This window comes from Staurois parvus, unplaced genomic scaffold (genome assembly GCF_062004578.1).
Source record: "Staurois parvus isolate SC_StPar_1 unplaced genomic scaffold, SC_StPar_1.0 ptg000409l, whole genome shotgun sequence".
NCBI lineage: Eukaryota > Metazoa > Chordata > Amphibia > Anura > Ranidae > Staurois > Staurois parvus.
Genome location: NW_028318205.1, coordinates 3439079 through 3466133, shown reverse-complemented (window position 1 = coordinate 3466133; position 27055 = coordinate 3439079). Strand labels below are relative to the sequence as shown.

The 27055-nt window shown below is 39.1% G+C and overlaps 1 protein-coding gene across 2 annotated transcripts in view; it reads left to right on the top strand.

Moving 5' to 3' along the window:
• The window catches only part of EIPR1 (EARP complex and GARP complex interacting protein 1), a 306520-nt gene extending 279849 nt beyond the window's left edge, over positions 1 to 26671 (top strand). The window contains exons 6-9 of one of the 2 annotated variants that reach the window (XM_089686732.1): positions 602 to 738; positions 13302 to 13469; positions 20030 to 20197; positions 25293 to 26671. In XM_089686732.1, the coding sequence (XP_089542858.1) occupies positions 602 to 738; positions 13302 to 13469; positions 20030 to 20197; positions 25293 to 25467 (648 nt within the window). In that variant the 3' untranslated portion in view covers positions 25468 to 26671. Of the gene's footprint in view, positions 1 to 601; positions 739 to 13301; positions 13470 to 20029; positions 20198 to 24331; positions 24387 to 25292 lie in introns of those variants that run through there. The other variant, XM_089686733.1, reaches the window with a different exon arrangement.
• The last annotated feature ends 384 nt before the right edge of the window (positions 26672 to 27055 follow it).

Here is a 27055-nt window from a genome sequence, read left to right as displayed (position 1 = left end):
TAGTTCTCTGGAGATGGACTTGTAACCTTGAGATTGTTGATATTTTGCCACAATTTTGGTTCTCAGGTCCTCAGACAGTTCTCGTCTCCTCTTTCTGTTGTCCATGCTTAGTGTGGCACAGACAGACACACAATGCAAAGGTTAAGTGAACGTCTCTCCTTTTTATCTGCTTTCAGGTGTGATTTCTATATTGCCCACACCTGTTACTTGCCCCAGATGAGTTTACAGGAGCATCACATGCTTGTAACATTCTTATTTATCCGCAGTTGTGAAAGGGTGCCAATACTTTTGTCCAGCCCATTTTTGGAGGTTTGTGTGACATTATGTCGAATTTGCTTTCTTTCCTCCCTTTTTTTGTTTTGTCCCAATACACACAAAGGGAATAAACATGTGTATAGCAAAACATGTGTTAATGCAATACGTTTCGTGAGAAATACATGATTTCCTGGAGAAATATCAAGGGTGCCAACAATTTCGGCCATGACTGTATATATTACTTAAATTGTGTCCATGTACTGTGAAAAACTGTAGTTTTATATTTATAGTATTTTGTCTCATCACACGTATCTCTGGGGCTGACATTCAATCATTAATCTTACAGCTCTCAAATTCTGCCACACTGGAAGGCAAAGGGCAACTGAAGTTTACCTCTGGGCGATGGAGCCCTCATCACAACTGTACCCAGGTGGCCACGGCCAATGACACTTCCATCCGAGGCTGGGACATCAGAACTATGAGGTAATAAATTAACGAGCCCAATCTTTGTTAATCAAAATCTAAACTTGTCAGTGACGATCGTCTGATTCTCAGTTCAAAAATTGTTGCCTTCATATCTGCGCTCTGCTATGTGATTATATTTTTTCTTTGTGCCTTAAGCAACACTATTTCATTTAGCAATAAGTGAATAAAAACATTTTGCTTTTAATGAAAATCACATCTGCGTTGTATTTGAAAACAATTTTATAATACATGTTCATTTTTTTATGAAAAAAAAAAATGCCTAAATTGTTAATGGTAAAATCATAGATTTAGCTTATTTTAGGCAAGAGGTATATTGAGCTTGCAACACTTATTCTTGTATTAGTTGAAACTGATGACAGTGAAATTAGGTACATTTGAAAACACAATGACAGGAACATTTTATGAATATTTTGCAATTTGAGTTCGGTTGACAGCATAGGCTTCGTTTAAAATTGTGATGTCTAAAAACAAATTGACAACATGGATATGCTATAAAAATGAAAAGTTGTAATTAATGGTGTGTAGTGTTTGTGTCAGGATCCCAAATGGGGACACAGAAGCCTGTGCCCCTAGATGAGTCTGCACAGCATTCATTTTGTTGCTTTCAGTTGTATAAGAGTGTCAGTATTCATGATACCAAGGAAACAACTTTATATGCTTTTACTCTTTAAACTTGTTATTTTTAAACTTTTTTTTCTTAACTGCCCCAAATGTATTGCCTCTACCCTCTAAAATTTTATTTCCAGTTACCATTTTATTTTATTTTTTTTCATACACTTATGCCTAGTATACATGATCAGAAAATTGGATGAAAAATACTGCTTTCTAAGCTATTGTACGATAATCTGATTGTTAGTACACAGCCTTTGCGAGCCCGTCACAACAGTTCATGTAAAGTTATCCAAAAAGACAAACAGGAAAAATTTTCTCATACGATAGCAGAATGAACAATTTTCATTTAATCAGTACAGTATTTATTCCAGAAAAAATTGTAAGACCAAGACCACGCATGCTCAGAAATGAAAGAATAAATTACAATACATAACATCACTTCCGGAGTTGTATTCTGTCATAGGAGAATTTTAGTAAACTCTTCATTCTATATGAGACTAGCATGCCAAAAAAAAAAAGCGGCCGATAATTCCTCTGATATTCTAATCATGTGTTCGAGGCTTTAAAGTGAACCTGCAAGTTCAGTTTATCTGGTATAGTTGCTCCATGCTCAGACAGTCATCCCTGCATTGCTTTTAAGGAACCTCATGATTGAAAAAAAAAAGGCAAGAGCTAGCATTATCATGTTCTGGCCTGCTTCATCCTCCTAAGTGATCACTATGTGGTGGGTGGCTTTAGTGGTCAATGGAGAAGTTTATTAAATGAGAAGAAGTGAACTGGAATATGACCTTGCAAGCTCTGAATCTATATGCATATTAGATTGCCACCAATTTTAGGGATCCTAGGGAAAGTATGTAAGTAATCTGCAGAGACCTTCAGATGCCAAGTGTATGATCTTTGATCATCCTGTGTCCTCTGTAGAGTAATTTTCTTGTTGATTGCCTAGTGAAACCTGGTGGTGTTTTTTTTCATTCTTTTATTTCAAAGTTCAGGAAAGTGTTGAGAACACTTTACGTATTCTTCTGTTAGTATTCAGAGATTTTGTACACCATTGTAGTAAAGAGTGCTTGTTTTAGCAGTTCTTTGGATTGAGCGGCTGTGAAGAAACAGCTTGGTTCACTCAAGTATGCAGCTTGCTTGACACTGTCACTTGAAACTAAGTATTTCCTGACAGGTCCTCTTTAACACATTATGGGTAAAGGAAACCTCTCAGCATAGAAATATGGAAGCTTTGCTTTTGAAATTGTGTACTTTGGGGCTGTTTTCTTTATTCTTTATTTTGTTATGTAGTAAGTCATTGACCGAGAAGCAATATACAGGTTTTTGAAAACATTGATGGCTGCATGTTTTTTTGGGGCACCAACTTGCTGGTAAATAAAGAATGGAGTCTTTACAGGTATTGCAGCATTATCACACTTCATTGGACAACATCCCAGAGGTCTGTGCTTACTAAGCACTTGCATGTATGGGCGTAGTTTGATGTGCATTTAAAATGCATGTGAAACACAGGTCAGCAGATTCCAATTTATTTCAGTGGTGCAGTATTAAATCTGCATTTCTCTTGCTATGAGTTGTATAACCCTGAACACAACATGTCCTGTTGGAGATATGCTTGTATTTTTTGGCAAATCAAGTCAAATGTGGTCTTTTGCTTTGAAGCTCACAGGTTTGAGCTACAAGGTGTTGTGATGTAAAATCCTGCATTTGTCAGCAGTGTGTACACAAGGCCATGGGGAGGCTTCTGGTGCTTTACGTTCATGCCAGAGGGAAAAGAAAGGGGACTCCAATTCCCTTTTGGGATTTTAAATTATATAATGATATGGACCCCATCTAACTTCATATTGCCATATGCTTAGAAATACATTTATTCAGGAATAAACTCTCTAAAAAAAACAATGCTGGAGACAGGGCAGCTACACCATTTTGACTCAAGCATATCACTAGGCTTTTCAGAGTTAGTCTTTGGTAAGCACAAGTGCGATCTTCAAAACTTTCCTTCACTGTTTTCATCCTCGGTGATAATGAGAGAAACAAAAGGCAGCCTTAAAAATTACCTTCAAGTCCATAAACGTCTGCAGCTGGTCATGTGAGTAATGTTAAATCATTGGTCACGTGCCACTGAAACTTTGCCAAAATCCCTGAAATCCTTTGGTAAACCAAAACCATGTCATATGACCTGCACTGTAAGGATTCATAATTGGAAGAATGCAGGACAACATTTTTCATGTCCACCTTCTCCTTTTCTTATCACTGAGAGTGAAACATTATAATAAAGCACTGTTTTCCTTAAGAGTACATTTCCACAGTACATTTAATTTTGGATTTACATGAAAGCTGTGGAGTTTGAAATTTTTTACAATTTTATCTTTAACACTGTACTTCACTATGCTCAGAATCTGACATCTTTAACATAAGTTGCAGAACGGGTGACATTTAATTGGTCACTTCACCCTAGTCTTTCAGAAGAGGCTAAAACACACCATTTTAGTTGATTAAATCACTTTTTTAAAGAAATACTATAGGAAATGTGCAAAAAGGAACAAGACTCATAATAATGAATTTGATGTAGCACATACAGTTGTACATAGCTTTGTGCATACAGTTTTATGAGGCATTATTTATATTAAATAGAAAATTCATGCAATTGGTTTTTGGTATGTGGCCACTCGTGAGTAATATGAATTGCCCAACATACAGCATGCAAAAAAGTGGATGTTCATTTCAGGATAAAAGATCAGTTGTGGAGAGAGAATCACAATTTCAAATGATCTAAAGCCTTTGTAGCCAGCTTAGTTGAGGTGTTGTATCGACTCCGCGGTCAATTGTGACTTGTTTTTTTTGGAGGGGGGGATTTATTTGCCTTCTTCCTATTGACCGGGGAGGAATGGCCAAGAAAAACCTTTAGCAGGTTGAAAATTCCCTCACCTCTGCACGCACTGAAGACTCTGCAGGCAAGAAATGAGCATCTCCAAGTTTAAAAAGAACACTGGAACCCTATATCTGGCTGCCAAGGCTATGATAGCATAATTTTCCAGTTCCTCTACCCCAACATTGATCACCTTTGCTCGTCTCAAGATGGTGAAGCCATATGCAGAGGCAACCACTGATGTGCAACCACCTACTGTGACGATCGTGGCATCAGACCCCAGCCCTTCTCACCAAACTCGTGACCGAAGGACTAGCCAATCTAAAACCGTGCTGTCATGTGCGTAACAATGCCACGCCTAGCTGGACCCTGCACACAGATTTTCCAGCTAATGGACCACAATCTGTGTATCTGCAGCCTGAGAGCGATTGTTACTGGGTCAGGTTAATTACACAATTAACCCTTCACACTGCCACCACCTCCTTTTCGTACAGAGAAAGAGGAAACTCGGCAATATCAGCAATAACACTATGATGTTTGAATAATCGTTTGTATACACGTCACCGCAGACAGTTGTATGCAGACGTTTAAAACACACAGTAGCGTTCTTCAGAGACAGGGATGCTTTAGTTTGCATTAAAGAGCTGTAGAAACAGTTCAACACTTTCAGAAAAAAAGATTTATTACTAAAGGTCAAAAGGGTGCAATAAAAATATTTACAGAAAAAGATGTAGCCAATATATATAAATATACAGAAAACAATAGCACAGCAAAGAGATAACAGAAAGGAGTTTAAAGGGTTAAAGTAGTTGCCAAATGTCCTGGTTTAAGAAGATCAAGTTTCATGAGCCAAAAGGATGCCTTATCTCCCAACCTTAGTTCCGATGTTAAAAAAGGGAGAACTTCAGCTCTCACACACCTCAACTCAGCCTAGCTTAGCTTTTTCTAGCAACTCCACAGGGTGTCTCCCTGGAGCAGTAAACCAGTATATTGGGACCGTGACACCCCAAAGAGTATCGGCTTAAGCCCTTGACTTTTTGTTCTTTTTAACAAATCTATTTCACCCTCTAATTTACAAGCTAATATTGACCATTTGTGTTTCCTCTCTGGAATATCAAAAGGCTGAAGCTTTTTATTTATAAGTACCTTCTACCCAGGCCTCTGGGCCAGTTTTCTCTTCAAGTGGTCAAATTTAAACATTGAATACCTGAGCACTATGATTCTGCTGGACATTTCCAACATCTATGCAGCTGACTTTCATCTCCTATTACAAAATAAAGTGACTTAACTGCTACCATGCAGTCTTCATTTCTTGGTTTGGGTGATGTAGCATACTGAAGATGAACATCCTCACCTGCCTTCTGTATCAATTGCAAACCCTTCCACTGCACACCATCTTCCTTATTAAAAACTGTGAACACAATATTTCTCCGATTCTTGCAATCTTATATTACCCCTAGATTACAGTAGTCCATCCTCTACTATCAAAAATCACCCAGCTGTTGGTACTCCGTGGGCCATCTGCAGGAAACTCTTTCTTAGGCTGTGTTCACCTTTTCCAGAAAATAGCCTATGCAGCCAAGGGTCCCAATAGATATTATAATCTGTTCAGCTTTGTGAAATAATCTTTACTTTTATTGTTTTACTTGTAAATATTTGGGTCAATCTTGAATTTGTGAAGAGGGCTCTTTCTCTTTGAGCCTATGAAAGTTAAAAGAATAGGGTAGAGCAGGCATCACTAATTGGAGGACCGGGGTCCAGATGCAGACCGAGTCACTGTCCCATCCGGACCCATGCAATCCTGCCATTTTTTTCTTCCTCCAGCTGTCTCGCGGTCATCCTCACAGAGCTTACAGCAGGAGGCAGGACAATTCATGATGGAGGGTGGGAGCTGCCTGAGGTTAACAAGCAGGTGATTGGTTGCTAGGATGAAGGGCAGTCCTAGCAAACAATCACTGTCTGTCAATCACTGTCTGTGTAAGTTAGGACAGTGGGGGGAGTTAAAGGGGCTAAGGACATTAGTGTGAAGGGGGGGCTGTGAACTGTAATGTGGGGGCTAAGGACAGTAACATGGGGGCAGAGGACAGTAATGTGGGGGTGAGGACAGTAACATGGAGGGGGGCTGAGGACAGTAATGTGGGGACTGAACACAGTAAGATGGGGGGGGGTCTGGGGACAGTAATGTGAGGGGATGATGTACAAAGGGGCAGAGTACTCTTCAGTAAAGGGGGCAGAGGATAGTACTATTGGGTGCATTGATGTCAAGGAAGTTTGAGAACACTACAGTGAAAGGGGTGGAGGGGGGTAATGTAAACAGGGAGCTCGGTGAATTTTAATTAAATACCCCTGGGGTAGTGGATTCCACTGATTGGAATCCACCCAAAAATTGCATTTCTATTTTTGTAGGTATTTAGCCTTTACAAAATCACTGAAAATCATTGTACTGCTACAAATGTAAATTACTGCATCTCTAATTAAAACACAATTAATACAATCACTAATGAAAGGTTTCATATGTAGTTGCTTTTATTATTCCTTTTTACATTCAGTAAAGGGGACAGAGGATAGTACTATTGGGGGGGCGTTGATGTCAAGGAAGTGTGAGAACACTACTGTGAAAGGGGTGGAGGGGGGTGATGTAAACTGGGAGCTGAGGACACTCATCAAGAGGGATCTTGCTGTGAACGAGGAGGGGACTGTGATGTGCAGTGGGGATTAAGGACACTGATGTGAGAACAGGTTCAGATCTGTACATGTGCATTTGGTGCACACATTGTGGGTAGATCAGCACTACCTGCTAGAAACCTGAAGAAGTCCCTGACCCTTATTTTTCAAAATTGCACCGCAGAAACACGTGGTTTGGCACGCACGAAAATGCACCACAGGGGCCTACATGAGGTTCGGACCTCTGATGCATGCAAATTTTACTGCCAGAACCTTGGTAAATTTTAATTAAATACCCCTGGGGTAGAGAATTCTACTGATTGGAATCCACCCAAAAATTGCATTTCAATTTTTGAAGGTATATAGCCTTTACAAAATCGCTGAAAATCATTGTACACCTACAAATGTAAATTACGGCATCTCTAATTAAATAATACAGTCACTAATGAAAGGTTTAATATGTAGTTGCTTTTATTATTCCTTTTTATATTTTGTTTTTTAGATTTTATCATGATTTAACCTAACAGATGCTCTAATTTCTGTAAATTCTATTTTGTTTGCACTCAGACAGAAGACAACACTCGTAGTATGCCTATTAAGAGAGATTTTTTTTTCTCCTCTCCTTTTAGTCCTGGTTGTGATTTTGATAAGCATTGGAGTGATGTTATACACATCCGTTGCTATAACAACTGAGGTCTGTGCAAGCTTTTTTAAGCTACAGATTATCCCCTTTGCACACAGTAATTTATCACTAAACTGAGGAGACAGATCTTAGCTATAGCGGCGGCTGCCTTAACAGTAGGGGGGGATTTTATTTTCAGATTTGTATGTCCTGCTTTCACCTGAAATCTTGCATCTTAGTATATTTATCTTTGCAAATTAACTGCTTAGCTGTATTTACCTTTATTTCTATACATGCCAAGCTTTATGAAGGCCAGAAGGTGACATGAGAAAATTTGTGTACACATGCATTGTATCTGTGGATACCTGATAATCACACCTTGTTGGACATCCCATTTCAAACCATGAGCATTAATATGGAATTGGTCCCCCTGGCTGCTGTAACAACCTCCACTCTTCTGGGGAAGCTTCAAAAGATTTTGGAGTCTGGGGGAATTTGTGCTCATTTAGCCAGGTACCGATGGACAAAAAAGACTGGGCACACATTCAGCAAGCATTCTACAATGTGTAGTTAGTTGGGTTAAGGTCAGGGCTCTGTGCGGGCACACCATACTCATGAAACAAGTCCATCTGAAACAAAAGGAATTGTGGTCCAACACATCACATTGCTGTGGATTTGTTGGTAACACCTTCATACGGCACAGTTTAAATTCTTTATTATTTATAAATTGATATATATATATATATATATATATATATATATATATATATATATATAAATCTTCCCCAACCATTTGCATGCTGAAGCAAAAATGGAGATTTGCAGACAATTATAGTTTTCCATTCTTTATTTGTTGAGTTATGTTGATCCTGTGCTCATCCCAGCCTAATTTTCCTGTTGTTGGTTTCTAGGAACAGACCTCAACATTATATTCTGCTGCTCTAGTGTATTCCTTTCAAGGCTCTATGTGTTGTGCATTCACAGATGCCTTTCTGCACACCACTGTAGTAAAGGGTGGTTATGTGAACTTTGGATTAACCTGGAAAAAAATCTGATCATTGACAAGATGCTTTTGCCCACAATGCTGCCAATTACTGATAGTTTTTGTCTTTTGCACCATTCATTGTAAACTCTGTGACGATCACGGCATCAGACCCCAGCCCTTCTCACCAAACTTGTGACCGAAGGACTAGCCAATCTAAAACCACGCTGTCAGGTGCGTAACAATGCCACGCCCAGCTGCACCCAGATTTTTCAGCTACTGGACCACAGTCTGCGTACTTGCAGCCTGAGAGCGATTGTTACTGGATCAGGTTAATTACGCAATTAACCTTTCACACTGCCACCACCTCCTTTTTGTACAGATCAAGAAGAAACTCTGCAATATCAGCAATAACACTATGATGCTTGAATAATCATCTGTATACCACGGTCGCCGCAGGCAGCGATATGCCGAAGTTTAAAACACACACACACAGTAGCGCTCTTCAGAGGCAGGGGTTTTTTAGTTGCATTAAAGAGCTTTAGAAACAGTTCAACACTTTCAGAAAATAAGATTTATTACTAAAAGGTCAAAAGGGTGCAATAAAAATATTCACAGAAAAAGATGTAGCCAATATATATAAATATACAGAAAGCAATAGCAAAGCAAAGAGATAACAGAAAGGAGCTGAGGGTTAAAGTACTTGCCAAATGTCCTGGGTTAAGCAGATCAGGTTTTATGAGCCAAAAGGATGCCTTATCTCCCAAAGTTGGTTCCGATGTTAAAGGGAGAATCTTTAACTCTCACACCCTCAACTCAGCCTAGCTTAGCTTTTTCTAGCAACTCCACAGGGTGTCTCCCTGAAGCAGTAAACCAATCGCCTCATTTGGGGAGGGAGTTGTAGGTGGAGACCTCAGGCTATGACCAAAGCCTGCACAAATTATATTATGGTTCATAACTTACCCTGGATATATACAACATCCTATCCACAAGTAGATTATTACACAGAATCTTCGGCTGAACGGTTAGATATGAAATATCCGCTTGAATGGTTAAGGAAAAGTAATTTTCGACTCTCCTGTATATGCCAGCTAGGGGGTGTAATATACCAGGAGAATGGTCTTAACTTGAGCTATCCGAAAATGGGCTCCATGTTTAGGTTATTATGTCCTGTTTGAAGATATGAACTTATATGAGTGATTGAGTTTCTAAATGTAAGTCTGTTTTTACAACCCTTTGGAATGTCTTTTGAACTCAGTGAAGGACTTGGTTTATGGCTTTACGAACCCAGATTGCGGAAGTTAACAGACATCTAGGCCCCAGCTCAGTTGTGGGATTTATAGCCATGACGCCCTCCCATGGAGTTTGCTGCCTGTCATCTGCATCAAACAGACCACATGTCACTCAACAGAGAGGGAGGGGCGATGAGGAGAGCTGATTTGGGAGTAGAGATGATACAGCATGGAAGATTCTTAACAAGATGGATGACCGTGTCCATCTCTGTGTGCATGATTGCTACAAACTCTAATGGCTGTTGTTTTTGAAAATCCCAGCTAGTTATCAATCTGAGATATAGCAGTAGCCATGTTTGTGACGGAACGCGGCTCCCGACCCTGCCCTTCTCACCAACTCGTGACAAAAGACCAGCCAATCTCACACCGAGCTGTCACTTGTGTAACAATGCCACTCTCAGCTGCACCCTGCACAAAGATTTTCCAGCTCGCGGGACCACAATCTATGTGCCAGCAGCCTGAGAGCGTTTGTCACTGGGTTAGGCTAATTACGCAATTAGCCCTTCACACTGCCACCAACACCTTTTTACAGAGAAGGAGGAAACTCACAAATCCCAGCAATAACACTATGATTTTAGTATAAGCTTCTGCAACACACACTGTCACCACAGACAGGAATATTCAAAGGATTATTGTACACAGTAGCACTCTTTAAGAGACAGGGATTCTTTAGTTTGCATTAAAAGCTTTAGAGACAGTTTCAACACTTTTCATAATAGGGTTTATTACTAAAAAAGGTCAAAATGGTGCAATTAAAATATTTACAGAAAAGATGTTACAAAGACATAAAGAGAACAATAAAGCAATAGAGAAATAAAAGAAAGGAGTTAAGAAGGTTGAATACTTGTAAAGTCCTGGTTTAGCAATTTAGTCCAATTGTCCGAGCAAAAACATTGCCTTGACTCTCAAGTCCGTTAGATGTTTCTTGATTGATGTTAAACGAGAGCTCCCCTCACCAGGCCTGTCAGTCCTTTTCTATATGTCGCCTGAGAACAACTGACCAATTATCCAGTTTACGGGATGAGTGATAGGATGTCACCAAGTTTATGACCAAGTCCCAACTACAATTTCATACTAATATTAATAACTTCCAATCCATGCAGGTGGTATTCTAGCAACTGGCAGATTCATATTCAGAATTATATTTCAAACCAAGGGATACCAAACACAGCGTACCTTTGTCACCCAGGAGGGAAGAGACTTCTTTCTCCCCTGTCCTATGTGCTAAAATAGTCATGTAGGACCTCAATTTGTTTGGCATGAAATGCCCTATTCAAATATATAGCTAATATTAATGTGCCCAGTTCCTGTTGAATTGTGTGGGGAATTGTTACATGTGGAATAGATGTTTTATGCCACGCTGTGCATTCATAGATTTCTAATGGCCTAACAGGTCATTTGTAAAGGCTGGACTGAGTTATTGTTTTACGATAGGGCAGAGGAAAGTGTCTTTGCAAAATAGACATCCTGCCAAGACTAATTAGCAGTTTACAGCTCTGGAGCTGGCCTCTATTTGTGTTTTATTTAAGATAAGAGGCTCTTTTGAAGTTCATTACAACTTACAGCCACAAATTCCATTTTCAAGAGGAGGGAGGAGGGGAGAAAGATGATTGTTCATGAAAAACATAATGGCTGAGACCTTAACAAGATGGCTGTCGCATACAGCTTCCATGTCTCTATTGCGCATAATCATTACAATGTTAACCTCCGATACTTATTTCACAGTCAAATATGCTTTGATTATGTATCACATTTTTAAAACGTGATAAAACAATTGAACTCCTTGTCAAATCAGTCCTTATTGGGTCAGTGTTGGTCTGCAAAACCAATAGCAAACCATCCTTTACCCTGCTAACTTCAGGGGCTGCTCTGTCCAGTGTATGCAAAGCTTCATTCTGCCCTAAGTTTATTTTCTGCTGGTATGTAGTGCTGACATATCACTGCTTTCTTTACAGAGTACACAAAAGCAATTATATCTGTCCCACTTCTGTAGAGTTTAAAATCTAGTGCCCCCTGCCACAGTCATGCAGTTATGGCCACACGAGTTCAGTCTAATTTACCTGCCCATTTTTTTCTGGGATGTGGGTGGAGATTACAGAAAACCAATGCAAGCTGAAAAGTTGCATACAAAATCTATGCAGATACCACTGTACCACCATGTTGGCTAATAAGGTCCTAACATACATTAAAAATGCTTAGAATCACGAGAGGGTATGATTTAATGTGGAACTACACTGCATCTGAGCACCACAAACAACAAAATGCTATTTAATTCATTTTTAATATTCAAAGTAAACTCACCCTTGCATCCATGTCTCCATGCTTTATTTCCCAGTAAAATCACTTTGCAAAACACCCCCAAACATTTCTAACAGTGGCCATCTTGAGTAAGGGCAGATTATTCATGTATCATTTACTTCCTGGAATCCATCTGCTCTAAGTTCAGGCATAGGCTGAGCTGAGAGCCCTCTTTCCCCTCCTGAAGATTCCTGGGATGTATGACATCATTTGCCTAGGCATGGAAATCAGGAAATAACTTAAGTAATGTAAACAAAAAGTTTAAAACAAATAAATATGATATACTTTTCTATCTATTTACCATTGATAGCAGCATAAGGATTGCAAATGTTCATGTTGATTAAGAGAGTGAAGTTCCACTTTAAGTTCCGTTTACATCTATGTACCAATTTTCACATTTGCTTTCATTCTTAATGTGTTGTGCATTTTTATGTGCATATAATACCTTTTTGCTTTTAATTGTTAGGTTAGATCATTGTTAAGGTTCTGCTCACACCTATGCAGTTTGCTTTTTGTCCGTTTTGCAGTGCTTTTCGCAGTTCATTTTGCGTTTTTCTACATGCATTTTTGACACATTTTTACCGCGTTTTGTTCAGCTAATTTTTTTGTTGCTGGGCAGAATAAAAATGAAAAACACAAAAAGGGGCAAAAACGCACTACAATGCATTTTAGCAGTTTCTCCATTGAACTCTGTTGTAGCAAAACCGCTGCTTTTTGTTTTTAAAAAAGTTCCTGACCCTTTCCAAAAATGCAGCAACTCAAAAAATCATAGATGTGAACATGTTCCATAGGAAACCATGTTAAATGGACTGTAGTGCGTTTCTGCAAAAAGCACTAAAAAACGCATTGGTGTGAAGGGAGTCTGAAAATGCAATACCACATTACTCGCATTTTTGTGTGTTACCATTTTATTGTTTTTTTTTCCACTTGCTCCTTCCAATAAGTATTTTCTTGTACAGAAAGAGAAGGGCTCTTGCTATGGTTTTTGCTGAAAATCTGATTCTATCTATACCATTTTTATTTGCCATGAAAACTAAAGCCCATGTTAGCATTTCTATAGAAAATATTCATAATTAAAATGTAGCAATGAATGAAATGAAGAGCAAAAAACACATGGAATGTTTCACTCTGGCATGTTTTCAGTACCGGCTCTTTCAGATATGTCTCTGAGTATTGTTAGCCATGGCACAGCTTCCATAAAGCGATTTGTTTATTTTTTTTCAGGCAGATCTACTGCATCGACAATGCCCATGGACAGCTGGTTCGAGACCTTGACTTCAATCCCAACAAACAGTACTACTTGGCCAGTTGTGGGGATGATTGCAAAGTGAAGTTCTGGGATACCAGGAATGTTAATGAACCAGTGAAAACACTGGAGGAACATTCTCATTGGTAGGGCTCGCAGGGCTTCTGCTTCTCAGTGTTTATTTCTGTTGTATGCAAAGCAAGCTGTTATGGATATAGGCACAGATGGCAGCGCAGCCAACTCAACACGTATGTGTTTAAGCAAACAATAGACCAAACACACAACGAGACGGATTAGCAGAAGGAAGCTCGGCACACGGACAGGTCTGCAACTGCAGCAGTAGTCATGTGCTCTGTGTTTGTTTGAAACAATAAGGAGACAATATCTTGTGATGTGTGGTATTGGAAGGACATATAACAAAAATTGGCATATTAAACAAATCAATAGGGCACATTACCATTACCAAATCACATTATATTCCAATAAATAAAAAAATAATAAAATTAAAAACAACCTGTGAAAATACTTCCTTTACCCAGCTTCTTCTTGCGGAGCCTAGACATAGGTGACATCACAATCCTTCTGATGAGGTCCTAAGTACAATGAAGATCCCAAATCTTATAAGAAGATACCCCTGCACTGTAATGGAGCATTTTCTCACAAGATTTGGGATGTGTTTCCCAGGATTATGGCAGAAGGATAGGAACATTCTGCAGTGCGGATGTCAACAGAAAGGGTAGTTTATTTCCAATTTTTTACATGTTGCGTTTTGGGGCCCTGATTAAATAAGCAGACCTTGCATTTTATTGGAAGGTCCACTTTACTCACAGCCCCCAGGATGTGGAGGTGGCCACAGGGCGCAATCCTGCGGGACTTTGAGCACTCTGCTCTCTTTGAGATGATGTCACCAAAATGTTAGAAACAAAGCTGAAGCGCTTTTTTTTTTCGTCTAAAGTCTATTTTTCTATTGCTTTTTTAAAGCCATTTATATTTGGGGGTGGGAGGACATGGGTAAGGACATGGGTAAAGCGAACATTCTTTCTTAGAGATGGTTCACTTTAAACAGCAGAAGCTTGAAATGAGCTGTAAATTAGAGGGAGAGTGTCCCTGTCACAAACCGGAAATGTGGAGACTCACATTGACATTGGGGGTTGCTTACTTTGCTAACATACTGTGCCATCCTTTCACTGGGCCCAGGGCAGTTTTGTCTGTGCAAACCCCTGGGTCAATGTAACATCAGCATGTAACAAGAAAAATCACATACAGTTGTATTTGAGTGACAAAGATGGCATTTTAAACCAAAACTGGATTCTCAACTGCCCCCCCATCCTGTATTAAACATTGTATTATATTTATATTAACAATGTCTGGATGCCCTGGACTCATACTGGCCAGCATGTCAGAGGAGAGGACAGGGGCCATGTGGTAGGGATCCTCCAGGAGGAACATGCAAGGGACGCACAATGTGCTACACTTGCCACATTTGTATTAGGAAGCAATATCTCTCCCTGGCTACCCAGAAGGTCAAAATGAGGGAGGACGGCAGAATAAAGAGGAGCCTGGAGGAGCTGCTTTGCAGGGTGCATGACAGATGGAGCTGGATGGGAGGTATTGGAGATACAAAGTCCTATCCCTCCTCCTTGTGTTGGGACGTACACACAATACTAAAGTCCTGGGAAGTGTTAGAGTGGCTGCATCACAAATACTGCCAGCCAAGGTGTATTTTAAGGACAAGAAAAAAATATGCTGCCACCCACAGCCGGGGAACTTTACATTGTAACCAGGGACACAATAGGGAACACTTTTTGACCATAACAACTTCCTGAAATCGGGCTGTACCTGGAACCCAGGGACTTCTGATCACCCTATATTAATATCAAACTCCTAATGGGAAAGAAAAAAAGTCTTAAGAATAATGCAGTTTTTGGTATTTTGTTGTAAAATCATCTGGCAATGGGAAAACAATTCAACACCTGGTTTTTATACATATTTTTAGAATTCATTTAGTCAATATCACATTGGCTATTTTGCAAGAAGCCAGCTCTTCCTGCGGCAGACATTAGCACATGATGTATCTGTCTAGAAGGTCAAAATGGACGACACCCCAGAGCCCAGCATAGTCTGAGGTTTCTATGGAAACTGCACACAGTTCTGTGTGAGAAAAATATTTAGAACACATGTCATGGTATAGATTTTTTTAAATTATTACTTCGTACATCACACTATGTCTGTGAAAGTGGCGTTGCATAGTAGCAAATGTGTTTAGTGGCAAAGAAGGTTTTTTTTTTTGTATTGTATGGGTTTTTTTTACAACAAATGTGCTAATGTATCACTGATGCATAATTTGCTACAGCTTCTTTGGGGAATAATAGAAATATTGATATGTCTGCCATCTTCAGTAATGTAGTATTTTAGAGTAGCGAGGGGTAGAACCCCCGCCTGTGCCTGTGTCCCAGTTAGGGAGATTCACCCCCTCTCTATTTGTCCTGTCACACATTGTCTCCGGGACTGGAAATAAGTGAAGATCTTTTAAGTTGTTGCCGGAACAGGAAAAGAAGGAGAAACTTCCAACGGGGACTCTTGTTCCAATGACAACCGTCTAAGGCTAGTTCTCCTACTTTGGATTAATTTCCTGTGGTGTACTTACAGGACCAGATTTGAAGGTAAATCTACCCAAATAGACACCGATGGCAAAAAATGCAAAGGTTATAAACATTACGGTACATGTGCCTTACATAAGCTTTAAAGAAAATACTAATTGGTGGTGCTTAACCAATTCAATACCGGGCACTTTTACCCCCTTCCTGCCCAGGCCATTTTTCAGGTTTCAGCGCTCTCCCACTTTGAATGATAATTGCGCGGTCATACAACATTGTACCCAAACTAAAATTTTATCATTTTCTTCACACAACTAGAGCTTTCTTTTGGTGGTATTTAATCACTGCTGGGGTTTTTATTTTTTGCTAAATTACCAAAAAAAGACCGAAAATTTTGATAAAAACACACGTTTTTCTTTGTTTCTGTTATAAAAGTTTGCAAATAAATAATTGTTCTTCATAAATTTAGGCCGAGATGTATTCTGCTACATGTCTTTGGTGAAAATAACCGATATTAGGATGTATTTTTTAGTTTGTAGGAAAGTTATAGAGTTCACAAACTATGGTATAGATCTGAATATTGATCAATCCTGAAGTACTGACACCCAATCTAATTTCTTGAGGTCCAAGAATGTCAGAACAGTACAGATATCCCCCAAATGACCCTTTTTGCAAAGTAGACAGTCCGACGTACTTCATAAGAGGCATGGCGAGTTTTTTGAAGTTTTTTTTTTTTTGTCATAATTTTTCATAAAATGAAAAAATTTAAAAAAATTAGTTTCACTATTTTTTTTTTACATATTGTCACCAGTGCAGTACAGCGTCATCATATAACTGGCATGGCGGTGATCAAGGACACTGACTGGTGACAGTATGAAAAAAAAAAAAAAAATATATATATATATATATATATATATATATATATATATATATTTTTTTTTTGTATTTTTTTTTTATTACATTTTTTTTCTTTTTTTTAAGATTTTTTTTTTCATATTTCACTATGACCAAAGTAGTACAATGTTACCATAGTAACATTGTACTACTTTGGGGAAGTGATCAGTATTTTTTTTTTTTTCTTTTTTTTACACAATTTGCTTATAGCAAAGAATTACTTTGCTATAAGCAAGCATTTACCCGAATGACATCGATTCATTCAGGGTTTTTTTTTTTTTTTTTGGTGCTTAGCTGTGATTTGGCCACAGCTAATCACATGACATGTGCATGTGATTAGCTGTGACCATTCACAGCTAGACACTAGTATACAATGGATGGCATGAATGAAGCCATCCATTGTATACAACTGTCATGTGACCTGCTGTGATTGGTCACAGCAGGTCACATGGTACTGGCAACGGGGGCCGGTACTCAGATCTGTCATCAGCCATGTCTGAGGTACATGGCCGATGACAGATCGCGCCGCTGCGGGGCTCTACAGGAGCGCAATCTGCGCATGTGCGGGAGGACGCCATATGGCATCCACCCAGAACGCTGATGACATTTGCCAGCCGCCATTTGGCCATAGGGCGGGCGGCAAATGGTTAAAGAGACGTTCTCCTGAAAATGAAAAGTCACAAACTACAAAAACCATAGCTGATAACTTTTAACAATCAGACAATTACCTGTACCAGGATCTAGCGATGTGCTCCTCAAGGTTTTCAGTCCTTGCTGCTGGCATCTTAACTGTGGGCAACCGGCTAAGACAACTTGTGGCTTCACAGCCAGGTGCCCCCACTGTGCATGTGCGAGCCACGCTTCACATTGTGAATGCTCCTGCAGTCTTCTGGGACCTGTAACGTATCCAAGAGAACTCTGGGGAGGCGGGGGGAAGGAGAACTTCTGGTCAGATCGCCTAGGTGATCCAAGCGGAGATGGGAGTGGGTACCTTTCAAAACCAGATACCTGCCCCCCCCCTCCCCAAAAAATGCCACATTTCCAAGAGGAGCTGGCTTAAAGCAGAACTTCCCCTTTTGGCTTTAACCAATTCCATACCGAGTACTTTTACCCCCTTCCTGCCCAGGCCATTTTTCATGTTTCAGCGCTCTCACACTTTGAATGACAATTGCGCGGTCATACAACATTGTACCCAAACTAAAATTTTATCATTTTCTTCACACAACTAGAGCTTTCTTTTGGTGGTATTTTAATCACCGCTGGGATTTTTATTTTTTGCTAAATTAACAAACAAAGACCAAAAATGTTGAAAAAAAAAACATGTTTTTCTTTCTGTTATAAAAGTTTGCAAATAAATAATTGTTCTTCATAAATTTAGGCTGAGATGAATTCTGCTACATGTCTTTGGTGAAAATAACCCAAATTAGGATGTATTTTTTAGTTTGTAGGAAAGTTATAGAGTTCACAAACTATGGTATAGATCTGAAAATTGATCAATCCTGAAGTACTGACACCCAATATAATTTCTTGAGGTCCAAGAATGTTGGAACAGTACAGATATCCCCCAAATAACCCCTTTTTGCAAAGTAGACAGTTCGACGTACTTCATAAGAGGCATGTCGAGTTTTTTGAAGTTGTATTTTTTTGTCATAATATTTCGGAAAATTAAAAAATTTTAAAAATTATTTTCACTATTTTTTTTACATACTGTCACCAGTGCATCACCATATAACTGGCATGGCGGTGATCAGGGACACTGACAGTATGAAAAAAAAATATGTAATTTTTTTTTTATTATTATTTTTAATTTTTTATTACATTCTTTTTTTAAGATTTTTTTTTTCATATTTCACTATGACCAAAGTAGTAAAATGTTACCATAGTAACATTGTACTACTTTGGGGAAGTGATCAGTATTTTTTTTTTTACACAATTTGCTTATAGCAAAGAATTACTTTGCTATAAGCAAGCATTTACCTGAATGACATCTATCTATTCAGGGGTTTTGTTTTTGTTTTTTTTGTGCTTAGCTGTGATTTGGCCATGGCTAATCACATGACACAGATGGGCTGTGAGTGGCCCAGCTTGTGCATGTGATCACTGTGACCATTCACAGCTAGGCACAGTAGTATACAATGGATGGCATGAATGAAGCCATCTATTGTATACAACTGTCATGTGACCTGCTGTGATTGGTCACAGCAGGTCACATGGTACTGGCAACGGGGCCGGTACTCAGATCTGTCACTGGCCGTGTCCGAGGTACACAGCCGGTGACAGATCGCGTGGCTCTGCAAGCAAGCAAACTGCGCATGCCCGGGAGGACGCCATGTGGCGTCCACCCGGAACGCTGAGGGATTTTGCCGGCCGCCAAACGGCAACGGGCCGGGCGGAAAATGGTTAAATAATCCATGTCAGAAATATCAAAGTCAATTAAAAAAAAAAAGACAATGGCTTTTAATCAACCTTTTCCTTTCCACTTCATGGGACTCATATATAGTTTCCGAATATCATTCATTATATTTATATATTTCAAAATCAATTTTCTGATTGCTCCTCTGCACTTTTTCTATTTTCAGATTTTCCTGCCTATATTGCATTATCCCTAGATTTTTACAATTTCTGCACTTATTTGGGGTGAAATCATTTTTTCATCCAATTTCAGTAGGAAAAGCATGTTGCTAAGGGAAAATTGACACCTTTAAGCATACTGAAATAGTGTGCAATAATGTTTCCTTAGTTTCTTTGTCTTTGCGTTTTGCCACTCTATTTCTGTTTGACAGATTATTAAAGTACAATAGTTCAGCATAAATAAAAAAGTATGGTTTAAAATGAAAAGCTTCGAAGAGAATCCTTTTTTGTAGATAAATATGCTCATCTGTCTCTTTTTAAATGACAGGTCCACTTAAAAAAAACACAAAAAGAAAAAAAAATTACAAAAAATAACAAAGGAACACACTTTTAGAAATATAGATAAACGTGGCTTAGTATAGAACAAAAACTACAGAGAAATTAAATATTGCAAAGCGAACCCCTTTTCATGATTTTTAAAATAGATTTTCTATCTTGCACTTGTTACAGGTCGACTCAAAAAAAAATTTATTTATTAGAAACAAACACATTTGCTGCTGTTAAAAAAAAAAATAGCCTCTTTTATGTACTGGTGTCAGGTGCGTTTTAGCAGAAGATTGTTTTAATTCTAATTTTGCTTCCAGGGTTTGGAGCGTCAGATACAATCACTCCCATGACCAGCTGGTCCTAACAGGCAGCAGTGACAGCAGGGTAATCCTGTCAAACATGGTCTCCATTTCATCTGAGCCATTTGGACATCTTGTTGATGATGAAGATTTGAGTGATCAAGAGGATAGTCAGCATGAAGAAAAGTAAGTCACACACACTAGCACTGTCTGGCAGTAGAAGCAATGACTAAACAGCCTAAGGGTGTAGCAGGTTTTTGTGGTCATTGCTTTAGGTAAGTAGCAGGAATAAATGCTGCAAATCTTGACATGGTTTGGCCCAGTATGTCATGAATTTCCAGCCCAATTGAGTTCTCTCACCTTCTTCTGTCTGTAGTCCTGTGCTGTACTGTGGGGAAAAAAACAGTGTACTCTTATTGGAAATGCACTTCCTGCACTCTTATGCTAGTGCTCTATGCTGACATGGGTGAGTAACAAGCTCCTTTCATAGACTTATACTGTTGTCCAGAGGGGGTCTCTCAGACCAATTTTCAGCAACCCCTGGAAGAGTAGGCTATTCTGTGTTCTGTACTATGCTGCAGAGAAGGACAAGAGCTCTCTGCATGGAAGCATTGGTCTCTCTGCAATGGTCTGACATTCCTTTAACATTCCTCAGTTAGAGCTAGGGCTGTGCAATCAGCACGAGCTTTGCTTATTGCTGGGTTCCAGCTGCGACCCCTATGGCACCCCATGTGGCAGTGAGACTGTTGCTTCTATGCAGGATAAACCATTGTGTAGCCAAGCAGCTGTGTGAGTTCCCTGTACTTCTGGGCCTAGGAAGAGATCTGGAGAAGAAGAAATTCTGGGCAAGCTATTTGACTGCCTTTGAAGCCCAAATTAAGTTTAAGGGGAAATGCTTCTTATAAAATCAGTGTACAAGAAAAATGGTAATTTCTCCATGTCTTACCATTATTTTTCCTTTGTTTCTTTGTATTTTTCTGCTGTAAAACGTCAAGAACTTGCCATTGTACACTAATGTTATATGAAGCATCCCCCCAAAACTTCATTTCAATGAAATTTTCATTACACCAGTCACATAGCTTGCCCAAATCTTCTGTTCCTCTTTCACATATGAGATGCTGACTAGACTACCTAGAAATTTAGCTTGTAGTATTGCTTTCTGCTTCTAAAGCTGGCCACCAATATTGCAATTTAGGACAATTTCAACCTCTTTGAACAAGCTTTTAATAACAAAGACACCAAGAAACCAGCAACCTACAACCATCTTTCAAAGGGCATTAATAGTTATGTAGACCAACTTCTATGCAGCTCAGAAGCTCAGGGAACCCAGAGCTACCTTGCTACACAATGGCTTATGCAAAAAGCAATAGCATGTAATAAATACATTTGGATACATTTCTCTAACTCTAAAGTTTCTACAAAAATAAAAAGTAATGCGTATCACTAGAAGAATTGCTTTTAAGATGGTGGCTGGAGAAACAAGGTTAACATTAATGGTCTTGCTATTGGGCCACATCACATATAGTTAGGGCCTTGGTGTCTAGAAATATTTTTGTAGTGAAATGTATTCATTTTTTTTTCTGTTTTTTGAAGGCTGATTGAAACTGAAATTGTTATATCTGTGGTTAGTATTAAAGTAATAGCAGCCAGTAAGCTTACTACTGCTGCAGCATACCATGCCATGGCCTACCATTAGTGGTTGAATAAGTGGTGGCCAGCTGGAACTGCAGGTTGATTTCAGTTCTCAGGCCTGTTATTTGTCTGCAGTGTTGGTTCCTCAAAACAGTAGAGTCAGAGTTGAGTCTCATAACATTATCGGGGCTAGACCTCCAGAACCTGGGAGAGGCCTAATCATGTATGTATCCATTAGGAGAAATAAACCATAACAACATTCATCATAAGGATCATTTCCAAATTTTCTAAAGTATGGCAGAGGGTCTCACTTTTATATTTACAATTTTTCAAATGAAAGACGAATGAGCAGCATGAGCAATGGCAGCATTTGATCTAAAGCCGAATAAATGTGGCTTCCGATGTGAGGTAAATCCTGACATATAAGGGCTTTGATAAAGCCTTCTTTGAAAAGATTCAATCTCTGCTAATGTCAAGAGAAGCGGAGATTTAGGTAGAAGCGTAAGACACCGCGTGTGTAGAGACATGCCCATTTCACAGGGTTTTAATATCAGAACAGCTCTAAGCTACTATAAAACCTGATAACGAAAATGTTTTACAAATGTTTGCAAAGGAAGGAATGGCAGACAAAGCATCTGAAACAATTTCACACTGTATTAAACAAGTGCATTTAGCCATAATACTAAAAGCTAAAATAGGAGTAGTGGTAGCATTTTCTAAATTTATTTCCATTTTTAGTTAATGTTTGCTTGGTATACACAGATACAGCCCTCACTGCTTTGTCTGTGACAAAATGGCCGCTCATCCAGTTTACTTCAGATGACTTGCAGCTGCTTGGCAGATGGAGTTGTGAGCACAGCTGGCACATAGAACAGGGCAAAGCAGGTCATTTCACGTAACATACAGCTATAGCAACTTATAAATGTATTTCTATTCCATTTTTACTTAGGTTATACTCGGACATAAAACCCTCTTTGATACTTCTGGCTAAAACAAGATGGCTGCACAGACATATTAACTCACATGAACTACATAAGATGATGTATTTCAGCAACAGCTGGCACAAGGAACACTTTTCATTCTGTGACAATTCTTGTAAAATTCCAGCAGTTTCTCAAATCTAAATAGAATTTTTGTTTATTTCACAGGTTATCTGAGGTTAGTTTTGAATTTTCAGACTAACAGGAGAAAATTTCAAAACTAACCTTAGATTAGGTTATTTTACCTAAACAGTAGTTGATGCTTGGAACAGAATTAAACAGAGGTACTAAGTCAGTCAACTGTCATGGCCCATTTAAATATTTAAGGTGCATTGTGTCACTGATTGACATATATTGTAATAAAGCAGCCCAATACAATTGCACACTAAAAATGGGGCATGCACATTCTATGGCAGTGCATGTTAGTGCGTTGCCACGCTTGGGCTGCACTGCAACGCACATCTGTCAGCAAGGTGCGCTGGGGTGCTATACAAATAAATGGCACCACATTATGCCAACCCAACACAAGGATGTAAATGGGCCCTCTGTGAGTTTAAACATGCTTGGGATAAGCACAGATCTATAAGACAAGAAGGTTAAAGCCCAACTCTATGAAAATGAAAAAAATCACCCTTGCAGCGGGGCTTCCAACACCGCCCAAAGTAGCTAAATGTTTATTTCTAGTTTTGACTAGAGTAAGTTAGGATTGGGAACACGAGGACAGGAAGTGAGCAAAAATCTCCCCATTGCCAGCAAAAAAAACAAAAGCCCATTTTTGGAATGGGATACTTAATGCCAAAAAAATGGAACTCTAGGGGTAGGAAGCTAGGGGAAACTTCCACAAAGCACCGAAAATCGAACAGAGGTTATCATCTTCTCCTGCTTAGTTCAAAACTTTTTTTTTTAGTGTGGTTTTGTTTGGATTTCTGCTTTTACTAGTATAGTCGGTGGCACTTAATAAGATAGGTGGGTGAGGGTTAGCTAAAAAAGAAAAAAAAAACATTGCATCTTCTTTACCTAAACCCCTGCTTTGCACCTTTATGTCTTCTGTATGCCTACTGCAAATGGACAGGTGCACATTGTAGCAAATGTGAATTGGGTTTTTTTAAACCTTTTTCCATACACTGTGTATAAATGCTTCATATTTGACAGTCGACAGCCTACAAGTTTTCTATAGCTGTGCTCTAATATAGTACAGGTGCCTGTTATTATTAATATGTTATTGCTGTGTTGTAGATGACACACACCCCAAAATGATGCAGTGTGCCTCCTAACAGTCCCTCATCCCAGCAAGGATGTTGTTTGCAATGCACCTCCCCTGCCCATGTGACAGTGTTTTGGGCCTGGTGATTAGCCATACAGGCTAAAGCACTATCACATGGAGGATGTCATGTGCTCTCCTATACTGAAAAGCTCCAGTGTTAGAGCATCAGAGTATGGGCTCCAAAAAATTGGGAGGCAGCAAAGTAGCATGGATCACTACGTATGCCTTGCTGGGGGCTGGATTATCAGGAGGCACCATCACTCTGCCCTGAGTGGAGTAAGTCCACTGCCTCTTTAAAGTATATGTAAAACCCCACTTTGTAAAACAACCCATTCAATTTAAAATAGAAATGAAAGGCAAATTTTTTGTGTATAGTTATAAAACACATTAAAAATACATGTTTTATCTTTTTTTCATAATTGATTATATATCCTCTGTTTTCAGCTGCATTAGAGCTGGGGGAGGAAAAAGAGCAGCACACTGAACTTCCCAATGAATGGCTGTGCAGGTAGGGGGGCATGTGACAATAAGCCTGATCATTGGAGGAGAGCAAGCTGATTTCCCAGCACAGCTAGATAACTGACCACACTGTTCTCATGCATAGTATAGTCAATTTATGATAGGGAATGCAGAGGGACTGGCCAGAACACCAAGGATTTCACACAAAGGAAGCAATACAAAGAGAACAGGAGCATTTTTCATACAAGTACATGGTACAGCAGGCAAATATCAGGATAAGGAAATGTTGGGTTTACATATTCTTTAAGAGCAAGGAAATTAAATTACAAACTCTGCAGCACACGTAAGCAGTGTTGAGCATGGTTTGTAAATGTCATGCATGCACATTGAGTGTCATGTATTTAATTTGACTAAATTTACCTAAAAGCTATTTTACGTTTCCTTTAAAGACTGTGTTATCATCTGGATTATTATATAGGGTCTCAGCATTGAGTCCTCCATGCCTGAGTTCTTCCCATTTGTTGTGGCCATGATGAGAGGGTTTCCTTAATTTTACACTGTGGAAGTGAGACTTTAGAGGCTAGATTGGACCAGCAGAGAGGATACAAGACACCAGTGAGCCATTCTAGCCCAGAAGATAAATATTAGTGGAGTGACCCTTTAAAAGCCATTGGTAGCATTGTGGATTATTTTCTCTCAACAAGCAGAGATAATACTCATTCTATAGGTAGTGAACAGTTTAAAGTGACAAAGACATATTATTAATGCCTGACATGAACACAAGACAATAGAGATTTTAAAATGATCTGTGACCTCAGGACATCCCGCCAGTGCCTGTTCCTGTCTGTCATTCTTGTTGTAGGCTTATAATTATTGTGTGGGATAAATACTTGCCATCATATTTTTTTCCTCCCTGGCTAATTGCATTTTTTTGTTTTCCTCCTAGAACAAAAGAGCCACTCCAGGACAGTATAATAGCTACCTATGAAGAACACGAAGACAGCGTGTATGCCGTGGAATGGTCCTCTGCAGACCCCTGGCTCTTTGCTTCTTTAAGTTATGATGGAAGGCTGGTTATTAACCGAGTCCCAAGAGCACTCAAATATAACATACTGCTGTAATTTCTGCCTTCGTCCGAGCTGAAGTGATTGCATGGCACTGATGGCTTATTTCCTGTAATTTGGAGGCTTGAGTGCTGGATATCTGCAATGTGTTATTATATTTGTTTATTGTAAGCTTTGTCATAACTGACCAAATCTCGGGGCCACAGCTGACCTCTTTATATTGTTCTGTTTGGGCATTGTCATGCTGTATTTAAATGAAATGGATGTCAGCCTGTGTTAATGATTTAGACATCTGTGGGTGCAGTGCCGAGCTGTTCACATTTTATATTGGAAATGCTATGTAGATCATAGCTGTGTGTAGTGGTAGTGCAGCATTCAGCACCATTCTCTTGCAGTTATGAGATCTTTGGAATGATAATATTGGGTCCAAGTAAAAATATTTACTAGTGCTAGCTTGATGAGAATTAAAAATAGTCAGTGTTTACTGGAAGAGTGAAGTTCCACTTTAAGAACAAAATCATAAATCCTTTGGCAGGTAATACTGCACACAAAATGTATGCCAACTGTTTGCCTGAAACTGTAGCTACTCTAAACTAAAAGAAAAAAAACATATTCTAACATACGCACTTCTGGTGTTTATACAAAACTAGAAGTGACAAGTCCACTTAAATGTCCATCCCCTCCTAGGGGAGTAAAGGGATGTATAAGCAGTGTGGGGTGTAAACCTGTTCTTTTGCAAAGCAGAGGTTTACTTCAAGATGGATTTTTTATTTTCCTGTCCTCCCAGATAATATTCACCTGTACAATATAATGCCTATGATCAGGATGTGACATATGTGGAAAATGGTTGCTCTGCTGTCCTTTAAGGAGCTGTATATACACTAAGAGACTGCAGCATGGTGGAAGGAGAGAGATTGTGGGTGGTGTCTCAAAGGAAATGAAGTCTAGATCCAATGATAACAAGGGTTCTGCTTGGAATATAAAAGACTGCTCAGTTCATGTGTGGAAACAGACCTTGACCATGGACCTGTACACTTATGGCTTTGGGAATATGGCCTACTACCCTGGATGCAGGGGGACTTTTTTCTAAATCCCTTTGATAAATTTTCTGCTGAATGTGTCTTCAGCTTGATTTATTCTACTGTTCAAAACTGTACTGTCATATGTATATAGACAAATTAAAAGGTTCTGATATTGGTGTGTGTATCTTACAGTTCTACAGATATACGAAGGCTACAGAATAATAAAATATTTAATTTAATTAACATTGTTCTTTTTTGATCTTTAAGCAGAGATTAGAACTACTTTGACTGGTTGTCCATCAAGTGAAATCTGTTACACCAGCAGAATTCCAAAGATAGAAGCTGAATGGATGTCAGTCAAGGTAAATACTGTAGGTGGATCTTTGCTGCTGGGATATGTGGCCTGAGAGTCAGATGAAGGCAGTTACCATCTGAACCTTCTTACTCTTCTGTCACTGGCATTTTGCTTTGTGAAATAGACCCCAGAGTCACTAAATTGTTATTTTTGTTTTTTTTTTAAGGTCACTGAAGCATACACAGAAGTAGATATAAATGTGGCCATATGTTTCTAACACTTGAGAGAATGCTTTGCATTGACGTCACTGCCCTGCCTCTCCATCTCA